Below are 14,947 nucleotides of genomic sequence, written 5' to 3' on the forward strand. Positions count from 1 at the left end.
GTTAAGGCAGTGCTGAAAAATAATGGCGGCCACACAAAATATTGAGACTTTGGGCCCAATTTGGACATTGTCACTTAGGGGTGTACTCACTTTAGTTGCCAGCAGTTTAGACATTAATGGCTGTGTGTTGAGTTATTTTGAGGGGGACAGTAAATTTACACTGTTATACAAGCTGTACACTCACTACTTTACATTGTAGCAAAGTGTCATTTCTTCAGTGTTGTCACATGAAAAGATAGAATAAAATATTTACAAAAATGTGAGGGGTGTACTCACTTTTGTGAGATACTGTAAAGCTGTATATTATTGGCCAGAGCCCATTTTTAAAGCCCTATCATTGGCTCCCATTCGTTGAATTTGCCTCCGAATCCCCAACAGTAATGCGGCTAATCCTTTCTAGGATGGCTTCCGCCGTCAGTTTTGGTAGACCTCGGTCCAAAGGGCAACCTTCCACAAGACTGTTCATAGGGGTAGGTGGGAACGAATTTTCATCCTCTAAACCGTCCTCCATTTGTTTCCCGAAACAGGCCCGGTAGTCCTTTCCCTTATATTCATCCCCGAAGTAACTGTCCTGGAAGTCCGGCGGATCCCCGTCATCTGCCAGGAACTGGGTCGCCTCAAAATGATTGTCCAAACTTTGTTCATTAAATCCTGATTGTCCTTTGGAGTCCTCGGCCTCCTGGAACACCTGCATGGGTCGGGAGGAGCTGTCGCTCTTTCTCAAGAAGTCCTTCAAGATGGGCAGCACTTTTTTACGGGACGCCCCCGTGTTTCCTTGGTGGTAGGCGGTCACGTGACTGCAAGGTTCGTGGCCAGCTGGAGACAAGTCAAGGGGCGGGTTTGTGGCTTTCTCCAAGGCTCTGCTCACCTAAATAAATTCAATAAAAATAAAAGTTAGTTATAGCAATAATAATAATATTTTTTTTCCTCTGCTATATACCATATAATTACATTTTCTTCTTATAATAATAATAATAATAATAATAATAATAATAATGATATTTTTCTCCTTTTAAATACTATAAATTACAAATAATTGTTATATAGTTTTCTAAGAAAAAATATTAATAAATAATTTTTTATATATACACTATATAATAATAGTTATAACCATATAGTTTTCTAAGAAAAAATAATAAATAATTTTTTATATATACACTATATAATAATAGTTATAACCATAAAAATATTAATAAATAATTTTTATATATATACACTATATAATAATAGTTATAACCATTTTTATATAATTATTTTCTCCTTTGTTTATAGAAGATTACTATACACTATATAATAATAGCTATAACAATTTTGATATAATTATTTTCTCCTTCGTATATAGAAGATTATTATTATTCTCCTTCTATATACAATATAAATAATAGTAATTATAACAATTTTTAATAATAATAATTAAATAAATACTTTAATCTAATAAAAATAATAAAAAAAATACTTTAACAATAATCATAATTTTAATGTTATAAAATAAAACCTTTCAAAAAAGATTGAGTTTAGGTTTAGAAAAATACTGCATGTAATAAACCACAGACACTATGAAGTGCATTTATAAATCTAGTTTACAATCCAACAAAACCGCGTGTAAATTTGTCCTGTGCCAATGGGACTTATTAAATGTTATGCTATATTTTCTGCATAATGAATGGTATTCATTGAAAAAAAATGTGAATACTGTAGTGTGAAAATACTGCAGTATGGCCACTAGAAGGTGCTGAGTATCATAGAAAGCTCTTCAGCTCCATCTAGTGGCTATAATGCAGTATTTACCCTATTTATACTTTGTGTTTCAATGATTACCTAATATCTGCAGCGAGGGTTCCTAGGAGCTAAAAATCAGCTTTATCGTTCCAGCACATCAGAAACCACTGCATACAGGAGAAAGAAAGAAAGAAGGAAGGAAAGAAGGAAGGAAAGAAAAAGGAAGAAAATAAAGAAAGAAAGAAGGAAACAAAAAGAAAGGAAGAAAAGAAAGAAAAAGAAAAAGAAAGGAAGAAAATAAAGAAAGAAGGAAAGAAAAAGAAAGGAAGATAAGAAAGAAAGAATGAAAGAAAAGGAAAGGAAGAAAGAAAAGAAAGAAAGAAGGAAAGAAAGAAAAATAAAGGAAGAAAGAGAAAGGAAGATAAAATGCAAGGAAGGAAAGAAGGAAGGAAGAGAAAACAGAAGGAAGAAAGATTAGAAGGAAGAAAAGAATGAAAGAAAACAAAAAGGAAGATAAAATGGAAGGGAGAGAAAATAGAAGGAAGGAAGGAAAGAAAGAAAATAAAGAAGGAAAGAAAATAAAGAAAGAAAGTAGGAAAGAAAAATAAGGAAAGGAAAAGAAAGGAAGAAAATAAAGAAGGAAAGAAAAAGAAAGGAAGAAAGAAAAAAAAGAAAGAAGGAAAGAAAGGAAGAAAAGAAAGGAAGAAAGAAAGAGAAAAAGAAAGGAAGGAAAGAAAGAAAGAAAAAGAAAGGAAGATAAAATGCAAGGAAGGAAGGAAGGAAGGAAGAGAGGAAAGAAGGAAGGAAGAGAAAACAGAAGGAAGGAAGATTAGAAGGAAGAAAAGAATGAAAGAAAACAAAAGGAAGATAAAATGGAAGGATGGAAGGAAGGGAGAGAAAATGGAAGGAAGGAAGGAAGGAAGGAAGGAAGGAAGGAAGGAAGGAAGGAAGGAAGGAAGGAAGGAAGGAAAGAAAGAAAGAAAGAAAGAAAGAAAGAAAGAAAGAAAGAAAGAAAGAAAATAAAGAAAATAAAGAAAGAAAGAAGGAAAGAAAAATAAGGAAAGGAAAAGAAAGGAAGAAAAGAAAGAAGGAAAGAAAGAAAGAAAGAAAGAAAGAAAGAAAGAAAGAAAGAGAAAGAAAAAGAAAGAAAGATAAAATGCAAGGAAGGAAGGGAGGAAAGAAGGAAGGAAGAGAAAACAGAAGGAAGGAAGATGAGAAGGAAGAAAAGAATGAAATAAAACAAAAGGAAGATAAAATGGAAGGATGGAAGGAAGGGAGAGAAAATGGATGGAAGGAAGGGAGAGAAAATGGAAGGAAGAAAGGGAGGAAAGAGAGAAGGAAAGAGAGAAAGAAAGAAAGATATCATCCCAGGCCACCCTGGGCTGGTATGATGTCACTCCCGGGTATACACACAGGTGGTATATAGCTTGGCACAGAACTGTGCAGAGACTGTACACTGAGCTGTGTATACCATATACTCCATGTACAGGAAGAAGTGCTGACAGCCAGGGAAGAACATTTATATGACAGAAGAGACATCCTGACTGTCAGAGCTTAAAAATGCTGAAAAACTCACTGCAAAGTTACTGGCGTTTTTATGACATCCAGTGTGCACGAGGCCTAATAATAATGATAATGATAATGATGATGATGATGATGATAATAATTAATAATGATAATAAGATTAATAAATAATAGTGATGATAATAATTAGCAATAGTAATGATGATAATAATAATGATGATGATAATAATATTAATAGTTGGTTAATGATCATGACCCTCCCAATCAATTGGGAGATGATGATCATTGGCCAGCCCCCCATGAAAGGGTTAATATAAACCATAGGAGGAAGCATATAGAGCCCTGCAGATGCGAGCAAAGGTTCAAAACAACAAGTCCTGTAATGTTTAACTAAATCGCAGCATGAAAACTTTTTCAGAACTTTTTAAAAAGATTTTAGGCTTGCCCAGGGCCATCAAAAATACAAATTTTCTAGAAACTATTAAATATCGACCCCCCCACCCCAAAGATCAGTGCTCACCCCCCAGCAGGTCCCAAAGCTTCTCCTTCACAGACAGATCGTGCAGCAGGTGCCCAGTGTGGAGAGAAAGGAGTCTGAACTCAAATTTCACAACTGTGAAAGCTTAAACTTTGGTCCGGTTAATAAGTGACCGAGCCGGCACTTCCCTCACCGATCCGGTTACATGAAGACTTGATGAGGGTGCAAATATGTATTTTTTCAGTGTTTTCCAGATTTTACTGTACTACACCTTTTCTAGCTGCTGCATATATAAATATACAGTATATATAAGCGGGTATAGAAAAGAATACCCCCCCCCCCTTTAAAATAATCACATTTTGTTGCCTGGAATGAAGACAGAAACAGTATTTGTTTTAGCCAGCTGCATTTACTGTGCAACTTATAAAATCCAAATGAAAGATAGAGCATCTGGGTTCCTTCTGCCCAGATATAGACTGGGCAGAAGGAACCGCGCACTCAGCCAAGGCTCGGCAGTTCCTAAATGTTTTGCAGGACAATTTCATGGGTCAGATGGTGAATGCACCGACAAGAAACAATGCGGTACTTGACCTACTGATTACCAACAATACAGACCTGCTCACGGATATAGAAATACGGGACAACTTAGGGAACAGTGACCATAGGTCAATAAGGTTCAGTATTAATTACAGTAATAGGAAGCTGAGGGGTAATATAAGGACCCTGAATTTCAAAGGAGCCAATTTCCCAAAACTGCGCTTGCAGCTAGAAAATATAAATTGGGATAGAACCCTGGGAACAAAGAACACGGAGGAAAAATGGGAGTGCTCCAAGAGCATACTAAACAGGGGGATTGGCCAGTGCATTCCAAAGGGAAATAAATTTAAAAGAGCAAAACTAAACCCTGGGTGGCTAAACTCCAACATAAAAATGTATATTAGTGCTAAAGAAAAGGCCTTCAAAAAATACAAGACTGAGGGGTCATTGGCAGCATTTAAGCATTACAAAGAGTGTAATAAGAAATGTAAAGACGAAATCAGGGCGGCTAAAATAGAACACGAGAGACATATAGCGGAGGAGAGTAAAAAGAACCCCAAGAAGTTCTTTAAGTATATAAACAGTAAGAAAGCGAGGCCAGAACACATTGGCCCCATAAAAGATGATAAAGGAAAAATGGCCACAGAGGACAGAGAAAAGGCGGAAGTGTTAAATAATTTCTTCTCTTCAGTCTTCACAAAGGAATCGGGGGGCTACACGAACCCAGCTTGTAAGGCCGAACTAAATAATAGACCTCAGGAAGTGCCGCCATGGCTAACAGAAGATAGACTTAGAACTAAACTAGAGAAACTTAACATAAATAAATCCCCAGGACCGGATGGCTTGCACCCGAGGGATCTAAATGAGCTCAGCCAGGTGATTGCCAGACCATTATTCTTGATCTTTAAGGATAGTTTACAGACGGGTATGGTGCCAGCTGATTGGAAAAAAGCCAACGTGGTACCAATATTTAAGAAGGGGCCGAGATATATCCCGGGTAACTATAGGCCGGTCAGCCTAACATCAGTAGTCTGCAAGATTTTGGAGGGGATGTTAAGGGACCACATACAAGACTTTAGTAATGAAAACGGTATTATTAGTAGTAATCAGCATGGATTCATGAAAAATCGTTCATGCCAAACCAATCTATTAACCTTCTATGATGAAGTGAGCTGCCACCTAGATAAAGGTAAGCCTGTGGATGTGGTGTATCTGGACTTTGCAAAGGCCTTTGACACCGTTCCCCACAAACGCTTACTGTACAAACTAAGGAAGGTAGGTATGGACCATAAGGTGAGTACCTGGATAGAGAACTGGCTCCAGGGGAGAGTACAGAGGGTGGTGATTAATGGGGAGTACTCGGATTGGGCGGGTGTGGAAAGTGGGGTCCCCCAGGGTTCTGTCCTGGGACCAATCCTGTTTAATTTGTTCATAAATGATCTAGAGGAGGGGATATCTAGTACAATCTCAGTATTTGCGGATGATACTAAATTAGGCATGCCAATATCTTCTATGCAGGATGTGGAAACCTTGCAAGCGGACCTGAACAAAATAACGGGGTGGGCAACTACATGGCAGATGAGATTTAATGTAGAAAAATGTAAAGTAATGCACTTGGGGGCCAGAAACCAGAAAGCAAGCTACTCACTAGGGGGGGAACCTCTGGGTGAGTCTAGGATGGAAAAGGACTTGGGGGTACTGGTAGACAACAGGCTTGGAAGTGGCATGCAATGCCAAGCCGCTGCAAGCAAAGCCAACAGAATACTGGGTTGTATAAAAAAGGGGATTCACTCCAGAAATAAAGAGATTATTCTCCCGCTCTACAAGACTCTGGTCCGGCCACATCTGGAGTATGCTGTCCAGTTCTGGGCACCGGTCCTCAGGAAGGATGTGCTGGAACTGGAGAAAGTCCAGAGAAGGGCAACAAAAATAATTAGGGGAATGGAGGACATCAGCTATGAGGAAAGACTACAAGCACTGAACTTATTCTCTCTGGAGAAGAGACGATTGAGGGGGGATATGATATCAATTTACAAATACTGTACTGGCGACCCGAGCATAAGGAACAAACTATTCAGAGAAAGGAGATACAATAAGACACGTGGCCACTCACTAAAACTAGAGGAAAGGCGGTTTAACCTTAAAGTGCGTAAGGGGTTCTTCACTGTAAGAACGGTAAGGATGTGGAATTCTCTTCCACAAGCAGTCGTATCAGCGGGGAGCATTGATAGTTTCAAAAAACTATTAGATGGGCACCTTAAAGACCACAACATACAGGGGTATACAATGTACAACATACAGGGGTATACAATGTACAACATACAGGGGTATACAATGTACAACATACAGGGGTATACAATGTACAACATACAGGGGTATACAATGTACAACATACAGGGGTATACAATGTACAACATACAGGGGTATACAATGTACAACATACAGGGGTATACAATGTACAACATACAGGGGTATACAATGTACAACATACAGGGGTATACAATGTACGGTTAAAAGCAAACACACACACGCATCATGGGTTGAACTGGATGGACTGATGTCTTTTTTCAACCTCACTAACTATGTAACTATGTAGCACCAACATGTCAGAAAAAATAAAAAAAATTCAGAAACAGAATCACTGAGTTGGAAAAAGGATCAATCACCCCCCCCCTTCTTATATTGTTGGACCACCTTTTGCTTTAATTACAGCCTTTAATCTGTTGGGATTTGCACATCTAGACTTTGCAATATTTGCCCGCTCTTCTTTGGAGAACGGCTCGAGTTCAGTTACATTTGATGGTGACCATTGGGTGACTGCAGTCTTCATTCCACAGATTTTCAATGGGATTTAAGTCTGGGCTCTGACTAGGCCAAGAAAGTGGAATCCCTGTGCTGAGTTCCTGGGTCTGTAGGGTCTGAAGAAGAAGGCCAGTCCTTCGAAACCGCCCCCTGCCTGAGGGGTCTGACCCAGGACCCCCCTCCCAGGTTCAGTGATTCGAGCAACTGATGAGAGATAGTCACCCATGTGGCCTGATGAGCGCGCTTTTACTTATATTTGTGAATAAACCTCTTCATGATTTTATTCATATTTTTTAATCTTTTCGATAATGCACTAAGCCAGTGTGCCCTCCATCCCTGTGCTGAGTTCCCGGGTCTGTACACCTGCTGTGCCCATTATGAGGGGTTCCCACCATCTCTGTGCTGAGTTCCCGGGTCTGTACACCTGCTGTGCCCATTATGAGGGGTTCCCACCATCCCTGTGCTGAGTTCCCGGGTCTGTACACCTGCTGTGCCCATTATGAGGGGTTCCCACCATCCCTGTGCTGAGTTCCCGGGTCTGTATACCTGCTGTGCCCATTATGAGGGGTTTCCACCATCCCTGTGCTGAGTTCCGGGGTCTGTATACCTGCTGTGCCCATTATGAGGGGTTTCCACCATCCCGGTGCTGAGTTCCCAGGTCTGTACACCTGCTGTGCCCATTATGAGGGGTTCCCACCATCCCTGTGCTGAGTTCCTGGGTCTGTACACCTGCTGTGCCCATTATGAGGGGTTTCCACCATCCCGGTGCTGAGTTCCCAGGTCTGTACACCTGCTGTGCCCATTATGAGGGGTTCCCACCATCCCTGTGCTGAGTTCCCGGGTCTGTACACCTGCTGTGCCCATTATGAGGAGTTCCCACCATCCCTGTGCTGAGTTCCCAGGTCTGTACATCTTGTGTGCCCATTATGAGGAGTTCCCACCATCCCTGTGCTGAGTTCCCGGGTCTGTACATCTTGTGTGCCCATTATGAGGGGTTCCCACCATCCCTGTGCTGAGTTCCCAGGTCTGTACACCTGCTGTGCCCATTATGAGGGGTTTCCACCATTCTTCTGGATATTTTATTTATTTTAATGAATGTCCCAGGAGGCTTGTAAAGGCCAGCTGGGAAGAGACCTATGGAAATGAACTCTCCCCATTCACAGTACATGACAGAGTGTCGGCATTTCATTGAATACACATACCAGTTTCCTGAGCTCCCCCTGCTGGCTGTACACTGCAATTTGCCTGATGGGCTCATTCTCGGCAGTGAAGGTGATGGCCATGGCCACAATGACATTGTAGCCGTATCTTCTGCAGAAAGTCTGTAGATCTTTCTCCAAGCCGTCCCTCCGCAGGAAGTCCTGGGGGGGGAATAAGAATTGAGTATGGAATATAACTCTGGACACACTCAAAAAAACAAAGTAAAGAATATGAAACAAAAAATAAATTAATTCATTGCAGAAGATCGAGTATAAAAAGCAACAGTCCAAATATCTATCTCTCTATGTATATATATATATGTGCATTTCCTATGATCGTCAGCTCCATCTTGTGTCCAAAATGATGTGGTATTGTCCCGATTGCGGTATTTTGGTAAATAATGCATTATGGCCACTAGATGGAGCTGATGATCATAGGAAATACACATATTAGGACACATTTCAGGGATTTACAGGGTTTAATAAATAAACCCCAAAGCATATCTAAGCTATATATATATATATATATATATATATATATATATATATATATATATATTTATTATATATACACACACACAGACACACACACACACACATATTATATATATATATATATATATACATACACACACATATACATACACACATATATATATATACACACACATATACATACACACATATATATATATATATATATATACATACATATACACACATATATACACACACACATACATACACACATATATACACACACACACATATAAGCCAATATAGTAGCCAATAACCGGCAACTCTGTTTACACTGCAATAAGCTGTGATTGGACACAGCTGATCACATGGTAAAGAGCCTTTGTGATTGGCCCTTTACCACGATGGAGAGGCGTGGTTACGGGAGGACATCCATGGACACCCTCCCGGAATGAAAGCGGTTAGGAAGTGGTTAGGGCTACGCGCCGAAACGCGTAAGCCCTGTATTTTTTTGGACCACACCTCAAATAATTAACCCATTAATTGCGGAAGATCGAGTTGCCCGCTTTCTTTCATCTACATCAGGGGCCTTCAATCTATGGCCCTCCAGTTGTTCAGGAACTACAACTCCCATCATGCCTAGTCAGGTCTGTGAATGTCATATTTTTACAATGCCTCATGGGACGTGTAGTTCCGCAACAGATGGAGGTCCATAGTTTGAGGGTCTACATGATTGCTCGGGTGTTAGGAGGACACTACAAGCCAGAGCACTGACCGCCCACACCTCGGGGAATGACTACCGGTGTCTTCTACTATATATACCATATGCTATGGCTACCTGCAGAAATAACTATGTAGCCAGACAGCTACTGAGCTCCCTACTCTCTCTCTATTGTTTTCTCCTAAACATCACGGAGAGGAAATAATAAGATTTAGTTTATCCTTCACTGGATACAATGATACAATCTGATTAGGGAGCGTCTAACAAAGATCACTGATGGGAGAGGACACACTCTACAGCCGGTTAGGGTTCGGGTCACATTCCACTCGCCCACCATTCAAGGAATCCTTCACCCACTATGACCCTACATGGCGCACAGATTTCACCGCTGCAAACCAGCCAGGAGCCTTAAAGTGACCCCCATGTTTAAGTTAACCCTTTCATGCAGCCCTTTAACCACTTCTGGACAGGAAGGATTTACCCCCTTAATGACCAGGCCATTTTTTTGCTATTTGGCACTGCGTTACTTTAACTGAAAATTGCGCGGTCGTGCGACACTGTACCCAAATACAATTGATGTCATTTTTTTCCCCCACAAATAGATCTTTCCTTTGGTGGTATTTGATCACCTGTGCGATTTTTATTTTTTGCGCTATAAACAAAAAAAGAGCGACAATTCTGAAAAAAAAAAAAAAACAATATTTTTCACATTCTGCTATAGAACATTCCCAAAAAAAAAACATTTTACATCAATTTTTTTCCATCATTTTAGGCCAATTTTGTTTTCTGCTACATATGTTTGGTTATAAAAAAAAAAAATCGCAATAAGCGTATTTTGATTGGTTTGGGCAAAAGTTATCGCATCTACAAACTATGTTATTTCATTTTTATTTTTTTTTTACAATGTTACTTTAACAGACAATTGCGCGGTCGTACGACGCTGTACCCAAATAAAACTGATGTCCTTTTTTTCCCCACAAATAGAGATTTCTTTTGGTGGTATTTGATCACCTCTGCGATTTTTATTTTTTGCGCTATAAGCAAAAAAAGAGCGACAATTCTGAAAAAAAAAAAAAACAATATTTTTCACATTCTGCTATACAACATTCACCAAAAATTAAAAAAAGTAAAAAACAATTTTTTTTTCATCATTTTAGGCCAATTTGTTTTCTGCTACATATTTTTGGTAAAAAAAATAAAAATAAATAAAAATCGCAATAAAAATATTTTGATTGGTTTGCACAAAGGTTATCGCGTCTACAAAGTACGAGAAAGATTTATGTCATTTTTATTGTTTTCTTTTTTTTACTAGCAATGACGGCGATCTATGATTTTTTTGCGGGACTGCGACATTGCGGCGGACAGATCGGACCCCTAACTGACATTTTTTTACACTTTTGGGGGGGTACCAGTGACATTACTACAGTAATCAGTGCTAAAAATATGCACTGTTACTGTAATAATGACACTGGCAGGGAAGGGGTTAACACAGTGGGTGATCAAGGGGTTAAATGTAAGCCTAGGGGAGTTTTTCTAACTGTATGGGGGTTGGGCTTTTGATTTATGTAGATTTAGGTTATTTCTATTTATTTATTTTACTAGTAATGGAGGCGATCTGCGATTTTTTAGCGGGACTGCGACATTGCGGCGGACAGATCGGACCCCTAACTGACATTTTTTACACTTTTGGGGGGGGGGGGGGGAGAACCAGTGACATTACTACAGTAATCAGTGCTAAAAATATGCACTGTCACTGTACTAATGACACTGGCAGGGAAGGGGTTAACACAGATTTAGGTTATTTAGGTTATTTCTATTTATTTATTTATTTATTTTACTAGTAATGGAGGCGATCTGCGATTTTTTAGCGGGACTGCGACATTGCGGCGGACAGATCGGATCCCTAACTGACATTTTTTACACTTTTGGGGGGGGGGGGGGGGAGAACCAGTGACATTACTACAGTAATCAGTGCTAAAAATATGCACTGTCACTGTACTAATGACACTGGCAGGGAAGGGGGTTAACACAGTGGGCGATCAAGGGGTTAAATGTAAGCAAATTTACACTGTTATACAAGCTGTACACTCACTACTTTACATTGTAGCAAAGTGTCATTTCTTCAGTGTTGTCACATGAAAAGATAGACTAAAATATTTACAGAAATGTGAGGGGTGTACTTACTTTTGTGAGATACTGTACCTACTTTCCACTAGGGACGATGGAGGCTGAGCACGCACTTACCTCTATGTGCATGTAGATCGCGCTGACGGCCAGACTAACGTCACGACTTGTCAGGGCCTTCAGATCCTTCCGGAGCATCTGATCCGTGCTTAGACCTGCAGGAGGGAGAGCAGGCTTGCTTAAAGTGGACCTCTACCCAAAACACAAGCACACGTTATGTAACCACTTTAAAATCGGGTCTATTTTTGACACTTGGTGTTTACAAGCTAAAATCAGTTGGTTTTTTTTTTGCTAGAAAACTACTTAGAAACCCCAAACATTATATATATATAATATTATATATATATATATATATATATATATATATATATATATAGCAAAATATTGCAATGATCTCCATTTTATTCTCTAGGGTCTCTGCTAAAAAAAAAATATATATATATATATATATATATATATATATATATATATATATTTTTTTTTTTTTTTTTTTTTTTTTTTAGCAGAGACCCTAGAGAATAAAATGGAGATCATTGCAATATTTTTTAGCACACCGTATTTGCGCAGCGGTCTTTCAAATCTCATTTTTTTTTTGGGGAAAAAAATCAATTTTTTGAATTAAAAAATAAGAAAACAGTAAAATTAGCCCAATTTAAAAAAAAAAAAAAAAAAAAAAAAAAAAGTTGGCCCAATTTTTTTCCCATAATGTGAAAGATAATGTTACGCCGAGTAAATAGATACCCAACATGTCATGCTTCAAAATTGCGCACGCTAGCGGAATGGCGACAAACATTGGTACTTAAAAATCCCCATAGGCGACATTTTAAAAATGTCTACAGGTTACCAGCTTAGAGTTACAGAGGAGTTCCAGGGCTCAAATTATTTCTCTCGCTCTAAGGATCGCAGCGATACCTCACATGTGTGGTTTGAACACAGTTTACATATGTGGGCGGGACTTGCGTATGCGTTTGCTTCTGCACGCAAGCTAACGGGGACAGGGCGCTTTATTTTCTTTTTTTTCCTATTTATTTTATTTATTATTTTTACACAATTTTTTTTCCTATTACAAGTAATGTTACACACCGCACCGTAAGGGTGATCCCGCGGCGAATCCACCGCTGGGACCGCCCCTATCTAAAAAGCTGATCGGCCGCCGTTGAAAAAAAATACCGGGGTTATGGCAGCTATCTGCTGCCATAACCCCGGTATTTAGCGTCAAAGGACCAACGTAAATTGACGGGCGGTAAGTGGTTAAACATAGGGACAGCCATATTTAGTTATTGGACCCTCGGGTTTTGTCTCCTGCTTTACTGCACCTTCTACCATAGTAAGTCTATAGACCATCTGAAATCCATGCACTCCATATGTGGCTGATATCTTATCTCAGCAGCTGTTAAGCAATTAGGTCATTGACAGTGTTAACCTATCCTGCCCCCCAGTGGCTAATCTTCACATTTTTATTTAAATTATTGGAATTTGTCGAACATCCTTATTTCCTATGATCATAAATTCCAGTAACAGCCAATCCCGATGCGTTTTATCATCGGTGACGTCTTCCCAGGGGCAGGCCACAGTTAGAAACACGCCCCCTTAGGCTAACATTTAACCACGATCGCTCCCTGCTGAGACAGACGGACGTTCAGCTGTTCTAAACACAGCTGACCGTTCTTCTCTCTGGAATGATCACAGAGTGCCCGTGATCCTTCTATATAGGATCACAGGTCTCTATGGTCATTTCACAAGCCCCTCCCCCCCCATACAGTTAGAAAACACTCTCCTAGGCTCACACTTAACCCTTTCATCACCCCTAGGTTAACCCCTTCCTTGCCAGTGTCATTATTACAGTAACAGTGCATTTTTAGCTGGTCACTGGTCCCCCCAAAAGTGTCAAATATGTCAGTTAGGGGTCCGATCTGTCCGCCGCAATGTCGCAGTCGCGCTAAAAATCGCCGATTGCCATTACTAGTAAAAAATAAAAAAAAAAAAAACAATAAAAAATGACATAAATCTTTGCCGTAGTTGGTAGACGCGATAACTTTTGCGCAAACCAATAAAAATATGCTTATTGCGATTTTATTTTACCAGTTAAAAAAAAATTGGCCTAAAATGTTTAAAAAAAATGAGATTTTTAAATGTATTTTGTTGGGAATGTTATATAGCAGAAAGTGAAAAAAAATATATATTTTTTTTCCAGAATTGTCGCTCTTTTTTTTTTGTTTATAGCGCAAAAAAATAAAAACCGCACGGGTGATCAAATACCACCAAAGGAAAGCTCTATTTGTGGTGACATCAATTTTATTTGGGTACAGCGTCGCACGACCGCGCAATTGTCCGTTTAAAGTCACGCAGTGCCGAATAGCAAAATAGGGCCTGGTCATTAAGGAGGAAAATCTTCCGGTCCAGAAGTGGTTAAAATAGGTTTGTGGTGTCATCCCCTGTACCAGTAAAAGTCCATCTTTTTTCTTCTTTTTTTGGTTTTGTGAACTCTATGGTAGGATGTGGTACGTATTTTAGTAGCAAATATATGAGTTTTTATTTTTATTTTAATAAAAATACAACATTATGGCCACTAGATGGAGCTGGCGAACATAGGAAATAAGCCTATTATAAATCCTGTATGATAATATTAATATTATTATTATTATTATTAATAATAATAAATATTATTATTATTATAAATCTTGTATGATATTATTATTATTATTAATAATAATAAATATTATTATTATAAATCTTGTATGATATTATTAATAATAATAATAATAATAATGGACAAATTACAATAATAAAAATAAAAATGTATAGATTAGCCACTAAAAGGTACGTATTTTAGTAGCAAATACATTTTTAATTTTAATAAAAATACAACATTATGGCTACGCTTGATTGTTATTACAGGCGCGGTAAGGGACGCCTCCCCTTCCTGCCGCCCTCCGGTGCTTCATTTTTTTTGAAGGACCAGCATAGCGGCTGTTCAGCCGCTCGATTGTTGTTACAGGCGCGGGAAGGGACGACCCCCCTCTTGCTCGGCCAATGCGATCAGCGAGCCGGAGAAGGAATCCGCCGGCAGCGGAAGTTCACCATAGAGAACACCGAGGACCAGATGGTCCCCGGCAGTCTCTACGACTCTTGGAGGCCCGGGCGCTGTGATGTTATGAAGTCATGCCTGGCCTGGCAGTTGTAAATACTGCCGTGATCTCGGCTTTAAAGCCGAGATGGTTGTTTTTCTTTTTTTTCTTTTCAGGGTTTTCAGCCTGTAGGAGAGATGTGAGGTCTTATTGACCCCAGATCTCTCCATAAAGAGGA

The 14,947-nt window shown here is 39.3% G+C and overlaps 1 protein-coding gene across 3 annotated transcripts in view; it reads right to left on the reverse strand.

Moving 5' to 3' along the window:
* Positions 1–320: 320 nt before the first annotated feature.
* The window catches only part of PRUNE1 (prune exopolyphosphatase 1), a 49,255-nt gene continuing 34,628 nt past the window's right edge, over positions 321–14,947 (reverse strand). For all 3 annotated transcript variants that reach the window (XM_082275666.1, XM_082275667.1, XM_082275668.1), the window contains 3 exons: positions 11,702–11,796; positions 8,263–8,421; positions 321–868 (listed from right to left, as the gene is read on the reverse strand). In XM_082275666.1, the coding sequence (XP_082131792.1) occupies positions 335–868; positions 8,263–8,421; positions 11,702–11,796 (788 nt within the window). In that variant the 3' untranslated portion in view covers positions 321–334. The remainder of the gene's footprint in view (positions 869–8,262; positions 8,422–11,701; positions 11,797–14,947) is intronic.

The sequence above is a fragment of the Pelophylax lessonae genome (genome assembly GCF_965119305.1).
Source record: "Pelophylax lessonae genome assembly, chromosome: 13".
Lineage (NCBI taxonomy): Eukaryota > Metazoa > Chordata > Amphibia > Anura > Ranidae > Pelophylax > Pelophylax lessonae.